We start from the raw sequence: 22385 nt of genomic DNA, 5'->3' as shown, positions 1-22385 counted from the left end.
GAGCTGGAGGATCAGGAATGGACACGATTTGCTTGGCTTTCAAACCAGACTGACATTTCCAGAGCAACCATCGCAAAGAAACTCCCAGCGACCACCTCGTACGTGCTCACACTGTTCAGCTACAGCCACTCATGTCATTACCACCTACACCCAAAAAAGGTCAGAGAAAGACACACCTTCAAACAGCTTTGGTTTTCCCCGTGCTATGCTGCAGTAAAGGATTTTTTATGTGGCTGTTGGATTTCCTCTTTTTCATCCAATTTCTCAGCTCCATTTTAAAGGAACGGAACCTGCGTCATCCTCCACGATTTACAGTAGTTTTTACCTCCTGCTAAGCCCACCCGTTCTGCGGAAGGGCCTCTGTTTCTCTGTGCGTGTGATGAAGAAAGTTTGGGCAGGGCTGGAGACAGAGACAAGTCCGAGTATCCTGTAGGTACAGTACTGTGTGCAGAGAGCAAAGGGACCCATCTTCTCCAGGCACAGCTGCTGGTCCCTTTGCAATAAGAGGAGGAGTATTGCTGTCTCTGGATGACCCAGGTACTGACCTGTAAGAGAGACGATGCAGGGGGAGAAAGGTCATTCTTACCCATTCTTGCTTCTGTGACCATCAGCTGGATCCTAGTCTTGCTTAAGCACTCTGTCCTCATCAGCACTGTCTTGTAGCAGGGAGGATTGAAGTTGAGGTCTGTCTTTGTTTATGGCATAATAAAATGTCAGGAGGTGAAGCAGGACATAGAGGGTCCTCATCAGAGGAGCCATCTTCTTTTGCTTGGCTCACTGCAGCCCCATCTACACTCTAGGGACAGAGGCAACTTTCTCTTTTTCTCAAAGTAAGGCACAAATCTGCAGTCCCTCAAGCTGGTGGGAGCTCTTCTTGATGGCAGTGACAACATTATACCTGCCTTTGCAGATGTCCTCTGATTCAGTGAAGAATCTCTACACAAACTGTTGGAGAGATTAGGCCCTGCAAGCATAGGGGGAGAGGAGCTCATGCTCCAAGAAGTTGCAGGAAAATATCTGCCAGTTTCTAGTTGAGAAATTGTAGATGGATGTGTAAGTGTTTCAAATTGTACCAATGCAGTCATCAGTGGGAGATTAAGAAGGGGATATAACTTGGAATTGAACAATTAGCTTCTCTAACTGAAACTTGAGCTGCCCCTGGGAGGTAGGGAGGGAGAGGTTACCTGAGATGATGATTGTGCAACTGTATCCACTTTGTGCCTTGGGCTTCCAACACGTTAAGGCAGCTGAGATTTGATGCCCAAATTATGAGCTCTGTAGTGTGCCAAAACACTAATGTCTGTTTTAATCTGAAAATAGTTATTATGACAATAAAAATCCATTTTAAAAATAGTGCCATATATCATGGAGTAATTTACAGCTGCATAGCTATCTACAAACGTTGCATTCAATGGAAACACTATAAATTTTTACATACTGTTGTGTGTAGTCCAGGAGGGGCTTCCTGAGAAGAAGAGGTTTGTTTTGGTGTGTGTTGGGGGTTTTTTTATTTATTTATTTTTGTTTTCATATCTCTGTTGTCCTTCTGAGACCAAGATGCCTCAAGGGAACATTTCTGCATAGAAAGCTTATTCAGTTTTTTTTTTAATGTGGGAAAATATTGTAATTTTTTTGTAATTGCATTGCACTGATCTGTTGTCTCAGTTATGGCTAAGATGGAATAAGTGGGTCTTGAGTGCTGTGTGACCTGGCCAGTGTTTATTTGGAAGATTACTTGAGAAGCCAAGGTGTTGTGAGAATAGACTGAGAAGTGATATTTGAACACTTATCAAGTGCAAGCTCTCCAACAGATAAGCAAAAAGGCTTCATGTGTGCCTGTTGATTTGGTTCTGCTTCATATTCCAGTGTTTTTTTTTTTCTGACTGGAAAGGACTATATCATTGGTAAAGGAGACCTGGAGTATTATTCTAAAAATTTATTTCATTACATACCTGCATCTGCTTTAGCCTTTCCTTTTTGTGAACAATCTTGCTACAGAATGTATTGTTGAGATTGCATTATGCTCTGTGTTTCTATGCCACCACTACCAGCACAGTTTCAACAGAGGTTTAGAAAAGGCTTTTGGGTAAGAAAGTCTAATGTGGGCCACAATTTTATTATTCTGTATGAATTCCCTTAGCAGTCCTGTGATTTCAGTATTTGTTCTCTTAGGTCTTGCTGAACCCAAGTAATTTCTGCTGCTGTATTTGAGGAAAAAAATGTGATACAGCACTCAAAAAACTTTTAGGAAATGAGAAAGCCAGAATTTGACTGTTGCTTTGATGTAGAAATAGTTGGAGGGTTGACTTGGAATACTGATGCAGAAATTCAAGAAACAGGAAGCTGAGTTGTCCCTGGTATAGCACTGTTGGTCTTATGATGTCAGGATGTGCATACCTCCTTTTTAGAGTGGTGGTGGTGATCTTGATATTACAGCTTCACACTGGACAAGAGAGGATAGTAATCATCCCTTGAAGAAAATGGAAGGTGTTTGTGGCCAGTTCGCACCAGCTTTAGATTGGGAATAAGATGGTTTGTTATTAGGGGTTGGTAGTGCTGCATCCTCTCCGTGTTAACATAGTTTCCATCTTTCAGAAGCTGCTTAAACAATTCCTGCCTTAAGGAAAGACAGGTACTACATTTAATTTTCATGCATGGAAATGTATAGTTATGGTATTGTGATCCAGAGGTGTTGAGAGCAGGGTTTTTACAAAGCTCAAGATCCTGCTTTTAAGGTCTACATGCTGGAGAAGGCTCAGCTGCCAGCATAGGGTATGTCAGGAGTAAACTAGGGTTGGGTGGACTGGAGCAGAGGGGGCTGAGAGAATCAGAGATTTCTTTTTGAGAAGTGTATTTTATTTGGTGATCTTGTCTATGTACTTCTGAAACGTCCTGTGGATTCTGATGGAACAAAAGGCAGATACTTGTCTTCCTGTGTTTTCTTCATGTTGAAAGTCAGTTAATCTTCCCCGCATGGTGTTTTTTTTGTTTTTTTGTTTTTTTTTTTTTTTTGTTTTGTTTTGTTTTGTTTTGTTTTTTTAACATGTGTTTTGGGTTTTTCCCCTTTGGGCATACTATTGTAGGTTTTGGAAGGCTCAGGTCACATGCCCTAATTTGAATTCAGGCCTGCAGATTGTCCCTAAACTAAACAGATGTTGAAAGCAGTTTATGTAAACCATTAAATATTTCTTACCAGCCATTGATGAGAGGTCTTCTATCTCTAGTATAATTAACTAGCCTAATACACTGCATTTAATACATATTCAGGTTTTCTGACATGTTTTAACCTGATTACTAAGTGACTGCAGTACCATCTTCTATCATTGCAGCTTTCCTTCTGACACTACAGTAGATCCACAAAAAAGCCTGTCTGGCTGCCAACGTGAAGACACAGGTGGGAAAAGACTGTATAGGATCCAACCTGCAAAAGGAGTGTGAGCTTGCTCTGTCCTTAGAGAGGGAGGGGTGGGAACAGCCAACTCCAAACAAGTATGGAACAGGAGCTGGAGGGAGGAAAGGATGCAAAGACAGAGGCAGTGAATGGTGCTCCAGGGGGAATTGTGCTGGTGATTCTATCCAGGGAGATGATTGAGCAGAGCAAAGAGCTGCTGATACAGAAAAGGGGAGGATACAAAAAACTTGTTGCAAGGAGCTTCTGTAATTGCTAGGCATTAGGAATTGGGTGGACTGGTGTTAGACCAGGCGACTTCGTTGCTTCATGGTTATGTAGTTGTTAACAGCTGTCCTTAATTGAGACACAATTTTCTTCAACAATAATCTATTTTCAATACATTTGAACCAGAAAGGATAGTAGTTACTGTTTGATAAGTTAAAGGTTTTCACAAAGTTGATTAGGAGCCCAATTTTAATTTAATTTTTTTCTGCTTACCAAAACCATTTAAACTTTGAAAACAGTTGAGTACTCAAGGGCATCTGTAGATTTGTCTTAGGATGACAAGGCTGCTAATGACTTTTTTCTTTGCCTGAAAATTTACTCTTTATTATTAATTTCCATACCTAAGTTTCAGTGTTGTTTAAGACTACCAGCTCTTCTCTCTCTCAGCTGTTCATCTTCTGCACTTTGTGCCTGTGCATGTTAAGTGCCCAGCCTTGAATGTGTTTTTTAGCCTGTAGCTAATCCAGCTGTCACTGGCCAAAGGGATGTAGGCAGCGGGGCTCAGCTGTCTGAGGTCAGAGTGTTTTCATAGACCAAGCTGATTAGTTTTTATCATTGGTTCATCCTATTCCAGTGAAATATGTCACGGGGGATTTTCCCAAAAGAATAGATGCTAATATGCAGTGCGAGGTGATCCTGACCGACAGATAGGGCGTGTGCTGCTGTTCAGGGAGAGAGGCAGAGTCTTGAAACAAAAACCCTGGCACGCCCGGGTGCTGCCAGTACTGATTTGAATTTGTGCATGTTAGACTTCCTGTGCTTATTTTGGAAAACAAGGTCCTGCTGGCAAACTAACAGTAACAATTTCTGACAGTAAGAGCTTCACCTTTAAATTCACTTTCCTAGGCTACTGAGATGGCATGCTAGTTTTTTAAATCTTATATAAGCAACATCTGATCAATTATGACGTGAAAACATTTCCATTTAATCTTCAGCAGATACCTAATATAATAATCTTCAACAAACTTTCATCCCGAACAAAGTTCCATTGGGGCATTTTTTGTATTCAGAGAGTAAGTATGAGGGAAGAGATGGTGTATGTTGTTCTTCTAAAGCCTATTATAGATCTGTAGATGTAAAAAGTATTGCCTTGAAATGCTTACTGTGACGATATTTGCCAGTGGTTATTCAGTTTTATTGGTTGCCATGAACAGAGTTTTTAAATTTGAGTGTAATCTCTATAGAAGGGAGGGTGTGATGTCTCCACACAGTTAACTTAAGATTTCAAGACCTGATGTTTCTCTCTCAGCTAGGAAGGCCCTCTGATTGTTGGCTTTTGAGAGGGGTTTATGCAGTCACTGTGTGGCTCACCCAAAGAAAGCCCAAATTTCCTGTCCATCTTTGAGAGGGCTTTTAAGGCCCTCCTGGGCAGGCAGTGTGGATGCTGGCAGATGTAAATGGCTGCTGCCTAGCCTCAGGACAGAGGGGACCTGGGGCATCCAGGGCTGAATCTGAGTGAAAGGCAGCAGGACAGTCTTGCAGGAAGGCAACAAAGTGGTTCAAAAGTGGGTCAGGTTTTAGCAAGGCTTTGGTATATTAGGAAAACCAAAGACCAGTGGTTGAAGTGCAAAACTATCAAGCTGTACAGAGGAGTTGTCGGCGTACTTTGTAAAGCCTAAAACCTGACTTTGCACATATATGTGTATGTATGTGTGTGTATATACATGTCAGATGGATACATGTGTGTGTATATATATATATATAAAACTTTTTTTCAATCATACATATTTGTTACAAGACAGATAGTGAACGGTTACTTCAAAACTCATTGTGGGAGTTTTTTAATTTGAGGGAGGATCCTTTAATATGGAATTTTTTCATGAAAATTTTCAGGAGGCTTTCTGTGGGTTTTTCTTCCTTCTCATTTCTTTTGTACATGTATGCCACCTCCTTTCTCCATTTTCAAAAAAATGAGGAAGAAATAAAGTGGAAGAATAACAGTGTTCCAGAAAAGTTTTCAAGTTTTAGATACTCTGTGTCATCCTTTTAATACCACTTTTACCTTTTGCCTGGTTTTGTTACATCCAAAGACAGGTACCTGGGGAGGCAGGACAACACTGAAGATGGCAAGGGGAAAGGATGAGGGGATTGTATTGCACTTAAACTAAAGCTTCTTTATGCAATTGATAACAACTGCTTTAGACTAGATGAGGATAACTCAGTATGACGCAAGAAGCTGTTTCAAATTCCTTATATCATTTTTGCCGGTGGACCATAGTCTTTTGCCAAATTTTAACTACTTCATTTCTGTATTACCCAAGCAGATAGATGTGTCAGTGGTGACCAACATAACATAAAGCAATTTAAATTCTGTGAATATAGTTGCCTGGGAGAGGAAAACACCTAATGTCTTTGTGGAGTGCAATGACTCCTTTCAGTACTCTTATAGAAAGGAATGTTGTTTGTCTGTTTGAGGGAGGGTAAGAAGAAAGAAAGGAATACATTTTGACCAAATAAATGTTCATTCAAAAAAGTATTAGACTTGTTCAGGTAGCGATTTTATTCTTTGTTCCTTTTAGAAAAAAAAAAAATCTTGTCCTAATCATGAACTCTCAGCTTAGGCAGTTGGGTGAAGTCTTCATAGTCTGCAGGGAAAAATACATTCAACTATTTTTGGAATAATAAAAAAAAAAATTAGTAGTTTGTTTACAGTGTCTTTTGGGGTACCCATTTGATTACATCAGGTTGGTTTTCTAGTGTATTTTAATCCACTGAGCACGAGATTGGTGACCTGCAGAAAAGAAAAAAAAAAAAAAAGTGGCTTGGAAGGACTTTTTTTCTCCCTGTACATACAAATTGATAAAAAATAAGTTTGTGAAGTGTTGGTATGTTTGGCCTAGTGTTATTTTAAAGGAGGTGAGGTGAGAAAGCTGGAAACTGTGAAGCCATTTGGGACTTATAAGGGGACAAAGAAGGACACTCGTGCTGTCACTACAAATTCTCAAAATTTTCCGTATGTGGACTGAAAAACAATGGAAGAGTGTCTTGCCGAGGGGATCCAAACTCCTTGTACTGAACTTGCATGGCTGTTGCAGGACAATGCTGTAACTGGATGCCTTTAATGATGCATGAGAGGATTTTTTTTTTTTCAGAGGACATACAACTGCATCACAGTTTGGTTTATTTAGCTTTGACACAATCCGAAGGCACCTGGTGAGAGGTAACGTTCGGTACGTGCAAACGTCTGAGTGCTCTTCTTGTTTGAGAATTTGACCTTTAAGCATGTGTAGGTTTCCCTTTTATCTCAGGTCTGCAGCCTTTCTGCATTTCTTCAGCCTTGCATTTGTGGCATGCAGGCAGGGCAGTCTTGTGGCCTGCCCAGAAGACCACTGTAGCCTGTTGTGTAGCCTGCCTACAAGATGTATTCATCTACCTTACTCTGGAATCGGGACAAATTCCTAATTATGCACAAGGTTTAAAATAACTGCAAGTAGTTTGAACCTCCTGCTACAACTATAAAAATGAAAACTTGGGCCATTTTAAAAACAAAGTGCTGGAGAGACACTTCACTGCTGAAAAGTCTTGAGTTGTACTTTGGTGGATATGGTTGGACTCAATGATTCTAAAGGTATTTTCCAACCTAAATGCTTCTGTGATTCTATAAATGGAGGGAGACTTCTGTTTTCATAGCTGCTGTCCAGCTTAACTCCTGGCTGGTTCCAAAATTCAGGTTTGCAGGGAAGTTGTACCTTTGAACAAGTGGACTGTACTGTGAAACAGTGGTCGGCAGCTTTGCCAACAAAAATGTCCTGTAGAAACCAACGTGACTGAAAGCAGAATGTATTTTTTTTCTAAAGAATCTTTACTATCACTACAACAACAGTTCTACCTTGGAGAATGAGTGCTGACAGTGTGTAAGTTTTTTTGTAGGTACAGCTCAGTTCTGACTCAGAACTCTTTCCTTTTAACTTAGAAATATTGGGATTTCCTGTCTAAACCCAGGTTTTATTTCCTGGTGCAGCTGAGACAGATGAGCAGTAGGAAGCTTTGCATTTGCAAGGACTGGAATCAGATGCCTACTTCTGGTTAGATGTGCTATAGGGAACCCTGACTATAAATGCTGGCTGCTGATTTAGAATCACAGAATGGTTTGGTTTGGAAGGGACCTTAAAGATCATATAGTTCCAATAGCCCTGCAGTGGGCAGGGACACCTTCCACTAGACCTCAAAGCCCCATCCAACCTGGCTCTGAACACATCCAGGGATGGGGCATCTGCAGCTTCCTGGGCAACCTGTTCCAGTGTCAGTTCTGCAGTGTCAGAGAGCAGCAGCCACCAGAAAAAAAGGTATTCCCGTGTGATGTTTTGAGGTCACAGCACAGTGTGCCACTTGAATAGCCTGAGGACGGGTGGATTAGTGTGAGAAATAGTAATAAGAAGCAGCAGATGTCTTCGTGGGGAGGAGCGTGGTTCCCGGGCCGCTGGGGTAGCGCGGTTGCGCGGAGGTGTGAGGCTCTCCTCCTGTGGCTGCCTGTGGGTTGTGTGCTGCCTGTACCGGAGGTGGGGGGCTTTTGGTGGAGTTACCTCCCCCCCGCCCCGAGAAGCTCAGGCATTTTGAAGAATTGTTTAGATTTCAGGTGAAAAGTAATTGTATGGATTGGTAAACTTCAGGCAAGTTGAGTACATGAAATAAGAGAAGATGGGCTTTAAAAAGGGAAGTGGCTGGGCAGTCCTGGTTCAAATGCCTCACTAGCATTCCTGTTTACTTTTCAAGATATTTTCTGACTTCTGTTATTTACAGATAAATCTGCTTGTCCAGTTTGTTTTTCTCTCTTGATCAAGAAAGTGTATTTTTTCTCTTCTCCCTACCCCCATCCAGTCAGCCTCTTCAGTATTGCTGCAGCAGTCTAAAGCAGTATCCCTTCACTCTATAGCCTGTGAAATTCAGAATGTCTTTCTTAATGACTTCCAAGAAGAAAATGTAAAAGGACAGATTTTTTAAAAAAATTGATTGGAAGGCTTGTTTTTTTGCTAAAGTATTTGCATGTGCATGTCATTGAGACCACTATCTAACAGATTGCTTATAGTCAGTAGAAATTGTTGGGTTTTTTTCTCTTTTTATCTTATCTGTGACACTTATCAGCATTTTACTTCCAGCAGCTTTTGTAAAAGCACTGGTAGAAAGACACTCTCAGTGAAATGCTTTTATCAATGCTTCCATTAATGCTAGAGGTTTTCTGGGTTGTAGGTTTGGATGATCTCATTCTGTCACTCAGAATTAATGCGGAGGTATTACATTAGAATATGAATGCTCAGCTTCCAGCATCTTTAGTTGCCTGCAAAATATTCCTCCTTTGTGTCTTTTAACCATTTCTTTCCAGTCGTTCTATCCATTTGTGCTGGTTCTGTAATCAGTATTCATGCTGTGCTCCACTTATTAGAAAAAATGTGTTTCTTGAAGTGCAGGACGTAGTAAATGTAAATAAACGGTGAGAATGTGGCAGAAAGTGTTGTTGACTATTCAGAATAAATTAATTTTTAGTCACATTGTGGATTTCAAGGTATCCATGTGATTCCACCTTCTAGGTATTCCACCAGTATTATTAGGCCATTCACACTATGACCTCTACCAAAAAAAAAGAAAAAAAAAAAAGGCATCTCAAAAATACATATTTCCACAAATACAAAAAAATGAAACAGAACTTGTAAGTTCTTGTCCACTTGACTTACCTCATGTCAAAACTCAGTCCAGTCTGTTCCTCCCCTTGCTTGGCTGCTCAGGAAGATGAAAGTGGTGGTGGATGTGGTAGCACAGAAAATGCCATCTGAAAATGATGTTCATGTAGCAAGAAACTATCTTATGAAGATCTTGAGAAGTTCCATGAGGTATGGTACTGACTTTACAAGTGCATCCCTCCTGTTCCTTCCCAGTGATTGGATTCCTCCTACCTTTTGCCCAGCCCATAGCAAACCGTTGCAGAAGCCCTCTTCCCAACCTGCATTTCCTTATGCTCCAAACAGTGCTTGTGTTGTGCTAGATTTATAGTCTTGTGTTTCCTTAGAGATGCAACATAGAATAGTAATTGTCTCATAATAGATAATGTTTTTGCTGAATTCATGCCTAGGAGGTCTATTGAATTTACCTAAATAGGTACTTGGGGTTCACTGAGCTGGTGTCAGTACTGTTAGAGGTGAGCTGCAGGGGAAAAAACTGTTCATGTTCTGCACAGCTGAACAGTGGAACAATTTTTTTTCCGTACCTGAACACAGGCTTGGAGCTCTTGGAGTATGCAGGGACTGTCTGGAGCCCATCATCTCAGGGCTGAGCAGGATCTTTTGCACTTGTTTGCACTAAGAATATTTTGGTTTCTCCACTCTCTGAATTTCATATTATACCAAGAAAGAAGAATATAGTGATGCTCTGCTTAACTGTTTTCTCTGTTGACATACTGGAAAGAGTAGGCTTTTGTTTATGGAAACATTTACTTCTTTTTTTAGTGACAGTAATAATGCTACACTTCGTAGTGAAATTACAGCTTCCCTGCAGAATTGTTATTCTTCTTTTGTAATCCAGAGTTTGGAAAGGCAATTCATGATTGAATTCATCAAATCTTCCTGAATGTGATGCAAAAAGCCAGGTACTGAAATCTGACCTGTTTTGAAGATACTGGGTTTATAATGAGCTTTAGTTTTCTTCTATAAATCCAGTGGCTGTGTGATAACTCAATTCATAGAAAAGAAGAATGAATAAAAAACCCCATAGAACTGCGTTTAGAATTCAAGTTGAAACTAGGGAACACGTTCTCAGTTTAGCAAATTTTGTAACACAGACAAATTCCTTAACCTTGCAGTAATAACTTCATAAACACGTAAAAGCATAAAAAACAAAACAAAACCAACCAACCAGAAAAAAAAAAAAAAAACCACTCAAAATCTAAGGTCCTATAGGCCTCTGTTTCAGACTGATTTGGAAGGATGGGATCTGTCTGGCCTTATATGTTGTCTAAATTTTAAATTATACTTCCTCCAGGATGAACCAAAAAGAAGGATAGGGTGAATTACTTTCAAGAAGGTCCTGCTTAATTTCTGGGTGACTGACAGAGAGGGTCTACACCAATGGCCCATAGTTGGCATTTGCTTACTGAGACAGAAGCTGCTGAATTCCACCCAGAAAGCTTATTTAACACTGGGGAAAAAGGAGAGCACTTATTTCTTGAGTGCCAAGAGGTGTTACAAGCAGCAAGTCCTTGGAGGGAAGTGCAAGCTGTTGTTACTAATACCTGAACAGAAGGAAGGGCCAGAGAGCATAAAGCAGCTTTGCAGAAAGGTTTACGAAGTTCTGAGCTCTAACAACTTTTGTTGCACTTCTTAGAAGAGATCTCTTCAGTGACATGAGCATGTATGTTTGGAGGTGATATCCATGTAGATATTTGGGGTCTTAAATGAATTGCTGAACTGCTTTTGAGACGTGTTCTTTAAAAACAACCCCTGCATACCTCGGGTGCCAAACCTTTTGAAAGCTGAAGCAGAACTGGAGTTAAAACTTTTAGTTATATCACTTACTAACTTGTATGAGACAGTGTACATGGCTTTATTCCCTCCTGTCGTTATCTCTTAGTCCCTCCTCCCATAAGCACGTGCCTGCAGTAGAAACTTGCCAAAGCCCTACTGTGCTGTTGTCGCATTGTAGGAGTCATAAGTCTCAGTATTAGCTTTAACTGTTAAAGCTCTGGACATGTGTCAGGTGCTTTAAAATGTGTTTGCTTGTCTCTGCCCCTCATAAAAACCGTCTCACCCTTCAAAACGAACAAACAAACAAAATTGTAAAATAAAATCCAACAACAGCAAAACAACCCCAAACGAAAACCAACAAACAAACAAAAAAGATCCAGCCCCAAAACCCCCAAGCACAAACCTTAGGGACTATTGATGTTTCACCGCATCTCAAGCACTTAAAGGAATGCTGGTGTCCTTTCAAAACAGGCATGCATGTGGGAAGTCATCTCACTTGCTGTCACTTAGTCATTTTACCTCAGTCCTGTCCGTGTAGCGTTTGACAACTGCCCTGGTAGACTTTTTTTTTACTGTGTGTCACATTACTGAACTGTTTGCATTAAACTAGTATGCTCTACCTCTCTCGTTTTTAGAAGGCATGACCTCGCCTGCAGGCCTCACTCCTGGCACGCAACCAAATTTACAGAAAGTCAGCCCGAGACGGCCACGTCACACCTTCCCCCGGCCAATGCCTGCGTTTCCTGGCACTCGCGCTACCATGCAAGGTGAGTCTCTGCTGAAGTTACCCAGGCCGAGCTCCGGCAGCAGCACAGGGGTAACGTAGCTCCTGGCGTTGACTGCTCTGTAGATCGGGGAGCGCAGCGTCGCCGTGCTACACGCCTGTAGGATGGCCTGGCCTTTCCCTGCGTGAAGGGGGAGCACGGGAACCTGGGCGTTTGCATGAGTGGATTTCAGAAACGGTATGCGATGTTTACGTGTGATTGAAAGGTAAGAAATGGACTTTAAAGACAGGCAAAAGGTGATGTTTCTTGCTCTGCATTTCCTTTCGGTGTCCACTGGTAAAATTCTAAACATTTATAAGCAAAAAGAAACCATCAGAATTGATATACTTTAAGTGAAATAGTGAAGGGAGAAGAAACTGAAAAATACTGCTTCAGACTATTAAAAAGCCCTTTCCAAAAGGGAGGGTGCAGCATATTTTCCTGGTGGACTTTAAGATATTCCTGGTTTTATTATTTAAACTACCTTCCTGTAACCTGATCTTCCCTACAGCTGTGCTCTTGCTTGTCCACTGAGGTAGTAACACCAATGATTTTCAGTCTCTGTTTAAAGCACCTCAATATTTGGTAGGTCTCATTTGGCACTAGGGGAGAAAGGCTGGCACTTGTGCAATGTAAGCTGTGAAACTTTCAACTTTTAGGTAAATCCTGTTTGTGTCTGGTTATAGGTTCTTGTTTCCTGCTCATAGGTGACATTCTTCAGCATTTTCACAACAGTTCGTTTTGAGTTTTTTTCTTTTGCTGCTTTTGTCCTTTCAGTCCTTGTTGGGCCATAGTAACACTGAGTGTTAAGGCAAATTAGTCTGGTACATAATCCCAGTTTGGAAAGTAGGCTTGTGTTTTCTATACTTCCTGCTGTACATTCTCTGTCATTTCTCTTGATGTTAATTCATCATGGCTGTTGAAACAGAAAAACATATGTATTTTAAGGTGTTATTTGATTTTTCATGTTTTTACAATCATTTTTACATAGTGTATTTTCTTTAGAACCTCCCTGCTGCTTTTAAAATAATTTGCTCTCTGACCTTGAGTAAAGTATGAATGTTATACTTAAACAGAAAGGCTTTTAAAATACATTTTGCAATGTTTCATTAGCAGAAATTTTAGCACATTATATCTCTCAAATCCTCAATAACAATTGCTGCTGGTTTACACTGATTTAAAGAGTTTGTATTTAAATTTCAGGTAGATGGGCTAAATTAGATTTATAAATGTGAAAACAATGAAATTACTTGTACATAGCAACAGAATTACATGATTTCTCTAGAGTTCCTGGTTGCAGTGCTGCCTGAAGAGTATTTCTACTTTTGCTTTACTGTGTCTTCTCACAGAGCTATAAATCAGTACATGTTCCTGATGGTTGTCCTTGTACGTTGTGAAAGTGAAATATTAGAGGGCACATGTCTCAAAGTAGAATTTTATAGTAGCTGGGGAAATCACAATATTTAATAAAGGGGGAAAAGTTATTAATTTGCTTCAAAGCCAGTTTCAAATGAACTTTGGACAGAAAATTGTGGGTGTAAAGGAAAAGTGGGAGGGGAATAGAGCAATCCTGTCCCCACACATGTCAGGAATAGCAGCAACTGCTGGTAGACATCAGTATTAATAAAAGGGCAAGTTCTGCGTTCTTGGACACCGCTGAAAGATGTAGTGGCTTTAGCACAGTCTAATACCAGGGTTCCCAGGGCACTGAGACATTGAACCCCTTGTCTGCCTGTGCTGCCCACTCAGAAGAGGGTGTATCTGGGAGACCTGTCAGTCCTGCTCTCTGTTGCCCAGGACAGTTCCAGTGTCAGAGCCAACTTCGGGCTGTACTGCTGGAGGCCCAGCATTCCCAGAGTGCTAGCCCAAGGATTTGGGTGTTTTGAGGATCCCAGCTGCAGAGGGAGGGTCCTTTGGGCTTATTGTCTGTAAAATCAGAAAGTGAGTGCTTTCAGAGGTTCCCTGCTCCCAGAAGCACAGTTCACAAACAGAGGGGCACTGTGCACTTTAAATCGAGCACCAGGCTGAATGGGAGGTGCAGCAATCAGTAGCTGGAAGCAGCAGTGTGCAAGCAGATAACAGTAGTAGCCCTAGGAGGGGGTATTTGTAGCCCAAGGAACTCATCCTTGGGCTATTTCTGGAATTTCTTGTCCTTCCCTGAGCTAAGCATCTGAGACTGGTATTCAGATGCCAAAATCTCTTCTGAATGTGCCTGCCTGTATTCACTCTGAGTGTGAAAACTAAATCACTTGTAAAGCATAGAGAGTTCAATCAGGAGGAGAGATTCTTTTGCTCTCTTCCAAGGAGGATATATGTGGGTTTTGTGTGTTCTGGGGATGTGGCGCAGATGGACAAAACAACCCTCAGAAAATTGCCCTTGCTACCTAGGTAGATGCTAATTTGATTTTGGGGTGGGGTGCGGGGGTTTGCCATTGTGAATTTGGACTTGGAGAAGGTACATGAAGCTGGAGGAAGACATACATGCTAGAAAACAAGGTACCAGTATAGATAGGAGAGAGGGTAGTTCTGGACTCCATTGCTTCACATCCACCACTATATTTGTTTTTTTATCACGTGACTTCAGTTCAAAAACTGTAAGCTCTCTTGGGAGCACTAGGCCAGGTATAGGTGCCACTCATGCAAGCCTAGAGAGTTAGACCTTAAAGTATTTGGTTCCTTAGTTTCCCTCTGTGAATCTTCTGTCTTCTTCACAGAAGTTGTACCTTGACAACCTGGATGCAGACATTTTTCCTAGACCACTGCAGATGAAGGCTGAGTGCCTTCATATCCTCTGGGAGGCATGGGTATGAACTATCTTAAGTTGCTGGAAGTTTAGACCTTACATTTTCTGCCAGTAGGCTATGCTGTAATAAAGGACCTTATAATATTTTTTTTTTTGTGCCACTTGGTGTACAGTTGAAGCCACCAACCTCTTCTACCTCGTTCTGGCCTTACAGGTCTGATTGGGAGACAAGTATGCTTTGAGAAGGCTGTTTCTGGTGCAGTTAGGGTCAGGTACATTTGGTCTGTACTTCGATGTGCTCTGAATGTGGTCTGATTTGCTGAGATGATGTCATTTCTGGGAGGGCCCCACGGAAAGCAGAAACTCATGCCCCACAGTTGCAGGGGGTGCTTATTGGCCAAAGTGGCCAAGGATGGTGTTTGTAGATTATTGCTGGACTTTACCAGCAGTGCTTGGGTGTAAGTGCTTTTGCAAATACCCTCTAAAAAATCCATTGAGAGAAGAGTATCTTGGGATGCCAGGCTCAAGCAGAGCAATGGCTTTTAGACTCTTGATGGGAGGATTGCCCTGCAGTTAGGGACCACAGGAGGCCATGCTTCACAGTAACACACCACCAGAAACTTTCCTGACCTTCCTTTCAAGCTTTTGCTGCATCTGCCACATTTTCACTAGGCATTTTCTGTCACGGCTTTGACCTCTTGTGCTGATGATACCTGCTTCACGTTGGAGACCAGCAGATCTACGTGAGACTTGCAAATGTAAATTGAGGCTTTCCTGGGCAAGCGTCGTAGATATTTTTGTTGACGCCAAGTATCTCCCCAGTGCTGAAGAGAGGGGAAAAATACCAGCAGTTCATAGCAATATCTGGTTTACATTCTTCATTAACAAAGGAGATCCTAGTAATGACCAAGACACTTTTTATGTTAACCACAGTACCTGCCTAAGATGACAATTAAGACCTTTTTAAGTGTTCAGCAAGGTGTTTTAAAATGCAGGAAATGAAAGAACAAAAAACACACAAAGATGAGGCCAGTGCTAGTGTATCTTGTTAATCCAATGCTTTTAGAAAATAAGCACAAAGTATACCTTATTTCATAGAAATTGCTCTTGACCATGTTGTATGAAAAGGCTACAAAGGCTATAGTAATAGAGGGAGGAAAAAAAGCAATTCTCATGTTAATAATGAATTCCAAAGAACTGTTGAGTTCACCTTTGCAATATTTTTGACATAAAAAAAAAGGATCTGTTACCATTTTTTCTATTATTCCTGTGGACAAATTTAATTTCATTGCTGGCTTTCACAGGTTTCTTTACTGCATAAATTTTGATAGGTGCTTCATATAATTATAGCGACAGGGAAGTGGAATGATGCTGGGATTTCTACCAAGGGGCTTTGCATGCAAAAGCACAAATTTGAATTTGGTATATAAAAGCAGGAGGGGCCGCCAGTGAAGTTCAAACGGGGAGATGTGATGAGAATAAGTGGAAAGACTATCGTCTCAGCATCAGTGTGTTGGATTGACAGGAGGTGGGTGCTGTGAAAGATAGAAAAGAAAGAAAACGGAACAAAATTAATTGGGTAGAAAAACAACAGAAGCAGAAAGATTTTGAAATAGTGTCCTAGGCAATGATTCAAAGAAAGTACCTTGTCAAAGATGATGTTTCTATAGAGGAAAGAGAGACAGGGAGGAACTGGTGGCTGTAAGGATTCTTGAAGGAAGGTCAGAAGTCCATTTTTGGCCATGAAGAGCTTACATTGCTGTGGCATCTCCTGTTATTTTCCTGTCAGTGTTGTGGAACTGAGTGGAGCTGAATGACTTTGTTGTGAGGGTGTGTATTCTCACACTAAATCCAAAACGCGGCACTGTACCAGCTACTAGAAAGCAAATAACTCTGTTCCAGCTCAAAGCCAATAGTGGGACAGGGTGTCAACCTGAACATAGTTTGAAATCACATTGGTACAGTGCATGTGGAGGCTCAGAACCAAAATGGTGGCATTTGAGGCAAATATTTGTAGTGAATCTCCATTTAGAAAGGAAAATATTAAATAAATGGGCAGATTTGGATAAACGAGGACAAGGGAATAAATTAATTGGCTGACAAAGGTCAGAGTGAGATTACAAAAGATGATCAGGGAAGTACATGACTTCAATAACTGGAAGAATCATGGTGGCTGGAAAATAAGTTGAAAAATAAGTTGATGTTTGTCCTGTTAAAGAGGGAACTAATGGAGCTCAAACTAAATTTGCCTAAAAGTCAAGTCAGCAAAATGAACAATTTGCAGAGGGGGAGAGAATTCTGGGACATAAATGTGTATTACTTACTGGTAAACTTACAAAGGGAAGTTGGATTAGTTATTAAGGTTTGAAGCTTTGAATCAGTGGCAGTAGTAGAAAGATAAAGCCCTAACTTTGTGTTCAAACTTCCAATTTTATTTGATTGTTTGTCCTGAGTAGGACATGCTATGCAGATGGATCCTAATGTTACTAGAATTGGTGGCTATGTATTAGTAAATACATTGTGGCATTTTTTGACTGGTATGTTTATATTGGGGCTTTTTGTTTGTTTCCTGCCATAGTTGTTCTTCTCATGACCTCTCCAACTCATGGGATCAGTCAAGTCTACATCGCACTTCTGACCAATTCAGCTCTTTGGGAAGTATGGACAGCTGGGACCACACTCCACAAGTAGCCCAGTATGGAAGACTCTCATCTGCGAGGTCTAATAGTAGCATTGATCATCTCGGGAGCCAAAGTAAGCGGGATTCAGCCTACGGGTCTTTCTCCACGAGTTCTAGCACCCCTGACCACACGCTATCCAATGCAGACACTTCTTCAATGGAGAACATGCTGTACAAAGTAGGCCACTGGGAGACTGCTAAGCATGGAAACAAGTCTGGCCAGTTCTTGAATGACAACAGTGGAATAGAGGACAAACCAGGGTATTTGCCAGCTTCCGTCCAATATGAGAACAACAGAAGTCCTAGAATAGAGGAACATCATGATAGCAAACTCGCTAGCTCTGGAAGATCCAGTTTCGGACCTGTCTGGTATGTTCCTGATAAGAAAAAGTCTTCATCTCCTCCCCCTCCCCCTCCACCTCTTCGTAGTGACAGCTTTGCTGCTACCAAAGGCCACGAGAAAGCCCATGGCCCTGTGTACTCGGAGGGTGCCAGCACGCAGCACTTTACAGCCCTGAACCGATCTCAGCCCAGGAGTGACTGGAACTTGGAAACCGTGGAGCAGCAGCAGCGGCCCTCCAGAGTGTGCGACAGGAGGGTCAGCAGCTTGAGTCAGAAACCTGATCTCACTGCAGAGCACAATTTTAATTCGACTGGTGAAAGGTACAGTAGTAATGCAGGACCTGGGAACAAGCTGCAGTCGTCCTTGTCCAGCACTGATATACGGTTTGCACAGCCCACCTACAGCTACCACCACCAGCAGCAGTACAGCGATGAAAGCACTTTTTTTCACAATGCAAGGATCTTAGCTGCATCTAAGGATCAGCAACATTACCTGTCCTCTAGCAGCATTCAGGAGTTACCTACAGATCATTTTCATGGCTACAGTCCAAACCAAGCCAGTCTGCTCAACACTTCTTTGAACAGTGCTGCTGAACAGAAGGTGGACAGCACTGGACAGAGTCGCTATTATTGCGTGACAGCAAAACAGCCTGCTCAGGAAAGCTCAAAGCCACTGCAACTCAAGGACGACAGCTGGAAACCCACAGTGGGGACTGATGAGTCACTTGTACCTCACGAAAGTCCTGCAGTAGTCGCAACGGTCCAAAAACCAAAATACTATCTACCTCAACAATGTGTCGAATCTTCACTGAAAGGGTGTGAGAACAGCAGTCATCACCCTGTGGACAGAGAGGCTGCTAGGTGTGCTGTAGTAGAAGAAGCTAAAAAACCCAGTCACACTGAAAAGTCCGGACAAAAGAAAAACTTTGAGAGCAGCTCTGAGGAAAGCGAAGCTAGGTACGGTCAACAGGAGTATGTAAAGGGCTATGTCCTTGCCACTGAAAACAGATCTGCTCAGAAAGATTCCAGGTGGGGGAAAGATGAAAGTAGCAAGATTTCTCCTCAGAAGACCCCAATGTTGCACTCTTTAGCTCAGGAAGGGAAAAAGCAGTCAGAGAGCAGCCCAGGTGCGGTAACGGAGCGACAGGCCCCGTTTGACACTCACTTGTCTAAACAGGCACGAAGGAGCGATCGTTTTGCAACAACCCTAAGAAACGAGATCCAAATGAGAAGAGCAAAGCTGCAGAAAAGTAGAAGCACTGCTACGTTAGTAGCATCATCTGAAACGGAGGAGTGCAGTGAGACCTGGAAGCCAGATCCAGCAGAAAACGTCACCATCTCCCCGGACACTAACTTTACCAGCACCTACAAAGATCACCTCAAAGAAGCACAGGCCAGGGTTCTCAGGGCGACGTCCTTCAAACGGCGGGACTTGGAGCCCAGCCCTGCTGAATATCTCCCCAGGTCACCTGAGCAGAAAGCTGGTAGTTACAACTCTTCATTATTGGCTTTGGTTTCTGAAGACGTGTCTGGATTCCTCGAGGCTACACAAGCTAAACCGAACCCGACAGGGAGTGGCACTCATCACGTTTCTCGCATTGGAGCCCGGAAGAGGTTCACAACAGAGCAAAAACTGAAGTCTTACTCAGAACCGGAGAAGATTAATGAGGTGGGGATGTCAGAGAATGAGTGCCGTGCTCATGGCCATCCAAATACATCTGAAGAAGCCCTTGGCTCATTTGCAGACAGGTGGAAATTTTTTGAAGAAACAAGTAAGCCTGCATATAGGAAATTGGCACAGAAACCAGCTCCCCACAGTCTAGCTGAGGGACAGCCTGAGAGGCCAGATAGGAAAGCTCACAGTGGGCAAGAGGGAGAGGAGTCGTGGTATGAGAGAAGAGGTCGGGCAGCCTCTATTGGACTTGAAGCTACACATACTTCAAAGGAGAATGAATAGGGTCGCTGATGGGGCTGTGAAATCGGAGCAGCCGCAGCGCCTGGGGACCTTTGCGGAGTATCAGGCGTCGTGGAAGGAGCAGCGGAAGCCGGCGGAAGCAAGGAGCTCAGGAAGGTACCATTCTGCTGATAACATCCTGGATGCAGCCCACGAACAGCTTGAGAAAACCCAGTACATCCACGAGAGGTCTAGATCATCCCCTTCTACTGACTTCTACAAACAGGTACAAGTATTTTTTTGCATTATCCTTTAAATTGCCTGAGGTGGGGGGGCAGTGGAATGGTAGAGGGGGAAAGAGAGAATTTTTGTGAAAAATTCCAGTTTAGGAACACGATGTGTCTGCCTTCTGACAGTAAGGGAATAATCATTATCAGTAGCTCTTCTCAGCAAAATTGGGAAGATCAAAGTTTGTATTGCACAGAAACTGAGTGTAGCAAAGAGGAATTTGATCCAGTAATTTCATGTGTGTTGTAGCCTGATGGAAGCAAACAACCTGTTTGATTTGATAATATCCTCTTTCTTACAGCAGGGGGTATAGGAGGATCAAAGCAATCGTCACCCAGAGTTGCTTCTTCATTGGTGTGGCTGCCTTCTCCGTTTTCAGGCTTTCACTTCTCTGTTACTATGTTCCACAGGGAAATAGTATTTACTTTTGTCCAATTTTGGTAGTGATGTCATTTTCCATGGATTTCATCTTCTAAACTGGCTTGATACAAAAGCTACATAAGACAAAACTTCTGCCTAATAAAGTTTAGAGATTAAAAATATGCAGCTTAATGTTAAAGCTACATGACAGCAGCAAATGAAGCTGGTTAGTGTTTTATTGTATGTCGGTTTTCATGATTTAAGATGCATAACTTTATTCCTTAGAGAGATGCCCAATATCTGTTCAGCCTGCAAGTAAATATTAGGTTAATTTTTAACTGAGCAGGGCCAGGGAATGGTTGGCAGGTGGCAGGGGAAGTAAACAGAGAAACCAAGTCTCTTAAGTTCTCTGTTTAAAAGGTGTCATTCAAGCTGCTGCAAGATTGCCTGATATGTGTAAGGAGTCATAGTGTGTTCAACCTGTGTTGAACTTTGCCTTATGCAAGAAAAGAACTTAGGCAATGCAGTTTTATGATAATTTTTTCTTTTTTTTCCCCTTTTGATAAAAACGTTGCTGGCATACGTAGATACACATCCACACAGCACTTCTGTGTGTGTGTGTATATGGGGAGTAGAATGAAAATAGATCAAAAAGAAACAAAATATATTGATCTCTAAAAGTTATGGACTCTAAGTTTTTTGTGGCTTCAAGTTTTCCGAAAGTTATTTTTGAACTCTATGTGTAGACATAACTACATGGATAATTTACAAGGGTAGAGATTCCAAGCACTGGAAATACTTACCTGGAAGTTATTTTGAAAATTAAATTAAGTAGATTATTAAATAATTGCCTACCCAGCAGAAAGATCATCATATAATCTGTTCCATGTATGCATTTCTGGTTTATTAGTCAGAGCCTTTAAGTTCAGTATAGGCCTCCTGGGGCAAAAAGCAGACACCTGTTTAGGCACCTGGAAAATATGGTGATAAGTGCATTGAAGATGCTTGCAACAGAGTGAAGTAAATAAAGATGTTGATTCGCATATATGGTTCAGATGATTCCAGTGCTAATGCACAATTAAATTCCCTGTAGGCTCAGTGTTTGTAATGCAAAGCTGTGCTCTGGGTGTGGTTGTTTGAAGATAGGGAGATAATAGAGTTCTGGAACAGCAATGTTGTGTGTTTGACTGGGAAGCCGAAGTACGCGCTCAGGGACTCGCCAGCTGGTGCGTACTTGCCTCTTCGAAAATGTGAGCAACTCTTCTGTAACTCCTCTGCCACACTTTTTTTTGTTTGTTTGTTTTTGCCCAATGGCAGTCAGGAATATATTATATAAATGTTAAGCTCCTCTGTAGATCAGCAAAATGGAGCAGTGACTCGAGCCCAGCCGCGTCAGTGGTGCTGCACAAGAGGTCACATCGCAAACTGTACCACTTAAAACCAAACAAGCTTAAGACGTGCTATGCTGTTGACTTCATGTATATTCAAACAGAGCAAAGCCACAAATAAGAGGTTCCATAATGATAGATTTTTCAGGAGTCTGAAACATGATGACTTGACTTGGTGTCTTACTTGTGCTGTAAACCACTTTTAGGAAGTCTCAGTTGAAGTAAGGAGGCAAGCAGAGGATATAAAGGAAGACGGGGAGCGTATTTTATCTAATGTTAATGATCTGGATGAAAGGAACTGCACTGTGAGGTAAGCATTTCTTAATCTCTGGCTTTAAGAGATTTCTTATTAAATCTCTCTGATCTGATGGTTTTTTTCTTCTTCTGACCCAAACTGGAAGTTTTGTTGTGACGATTTCATAGTTTTTGCAATGCCTTTTTCCCTAATTTCCCTCCTGCTCTCCAGGTACTTCACCATGCATGACAGAATTAATGTTGGGACTGAAATTTTTGGGGGCTCTAGGGTGAGCATGAAGAAATTGTCAAGTGTTGAGTGTTTTACAGTTTGTTCAGAGCCAGATGGTTCTTATTGGTGTGCATGAAACGATTCAGATATTTTTCATTTATCAGTTACAGGTTTTTGATGGGGGGAGAGGGTGGGGATGGGAAGGGAATGCTTGAGGTTTCCCGAAAGAGTTTTCCAGTATTATCCTTGGCAAAGACAGCATGCTACTGGAGCACAGCAGTGCTGTGAATTGGACTTTTCTCTAGTTGTGCTTTTACAGAATGCAGCACATGA

At 41.8% G+C, this 22385-nt stretch overlaps 1 protein-coding gene across 1 annotated transcript in view; it reads left to right on the top strand.

Moving 5' to 3' along the window:
• Positions 1-22110, top strand: part of LOC103770574 (protein Shroom2-like) — a gene marked incomplete at its 3' end in the record, with an annotated part of 85648 nt that extends 63538 nt beyond the window's left edge. The window contains 5 exon segments of the mRNA XM_008937839.1: positions 11766-11894; positions 17213-19606; positions 19608-19836; positions 21793-21896; positions 22053-22110. Of these exon segments, the coding sequence (XP_008936087.1) occupies positions 11766-11894; positions 17213-19606; positions 19608-19836; positions 21793-21896; positions 22053-22110 (2914 nt within the window).
• Positions 22111-22385: the final 275 nt, after the last annotated feature.

Source organism: Merops nubicus, unplaced genomic scaffold, assembly GCF_000691845.1.
Source record: "Merops nubicus isolate BGI_N331 unplaced genomic scaffold, ASM69184v1 scaffold10633, whole genome shotgun sequence".
In the NCBI taxonomy this organism is placed as follows: Eukaryota; Metazoa; Chordata; class Aves; order Coraciiformes; family Meropidae; genus Merops; species Merops nubicus.
The sequence above is the reverse complement of the archived record's forward strand: the minus strand, read 5'-3'. Positions and strand labels throughout refer to the sequence as shown.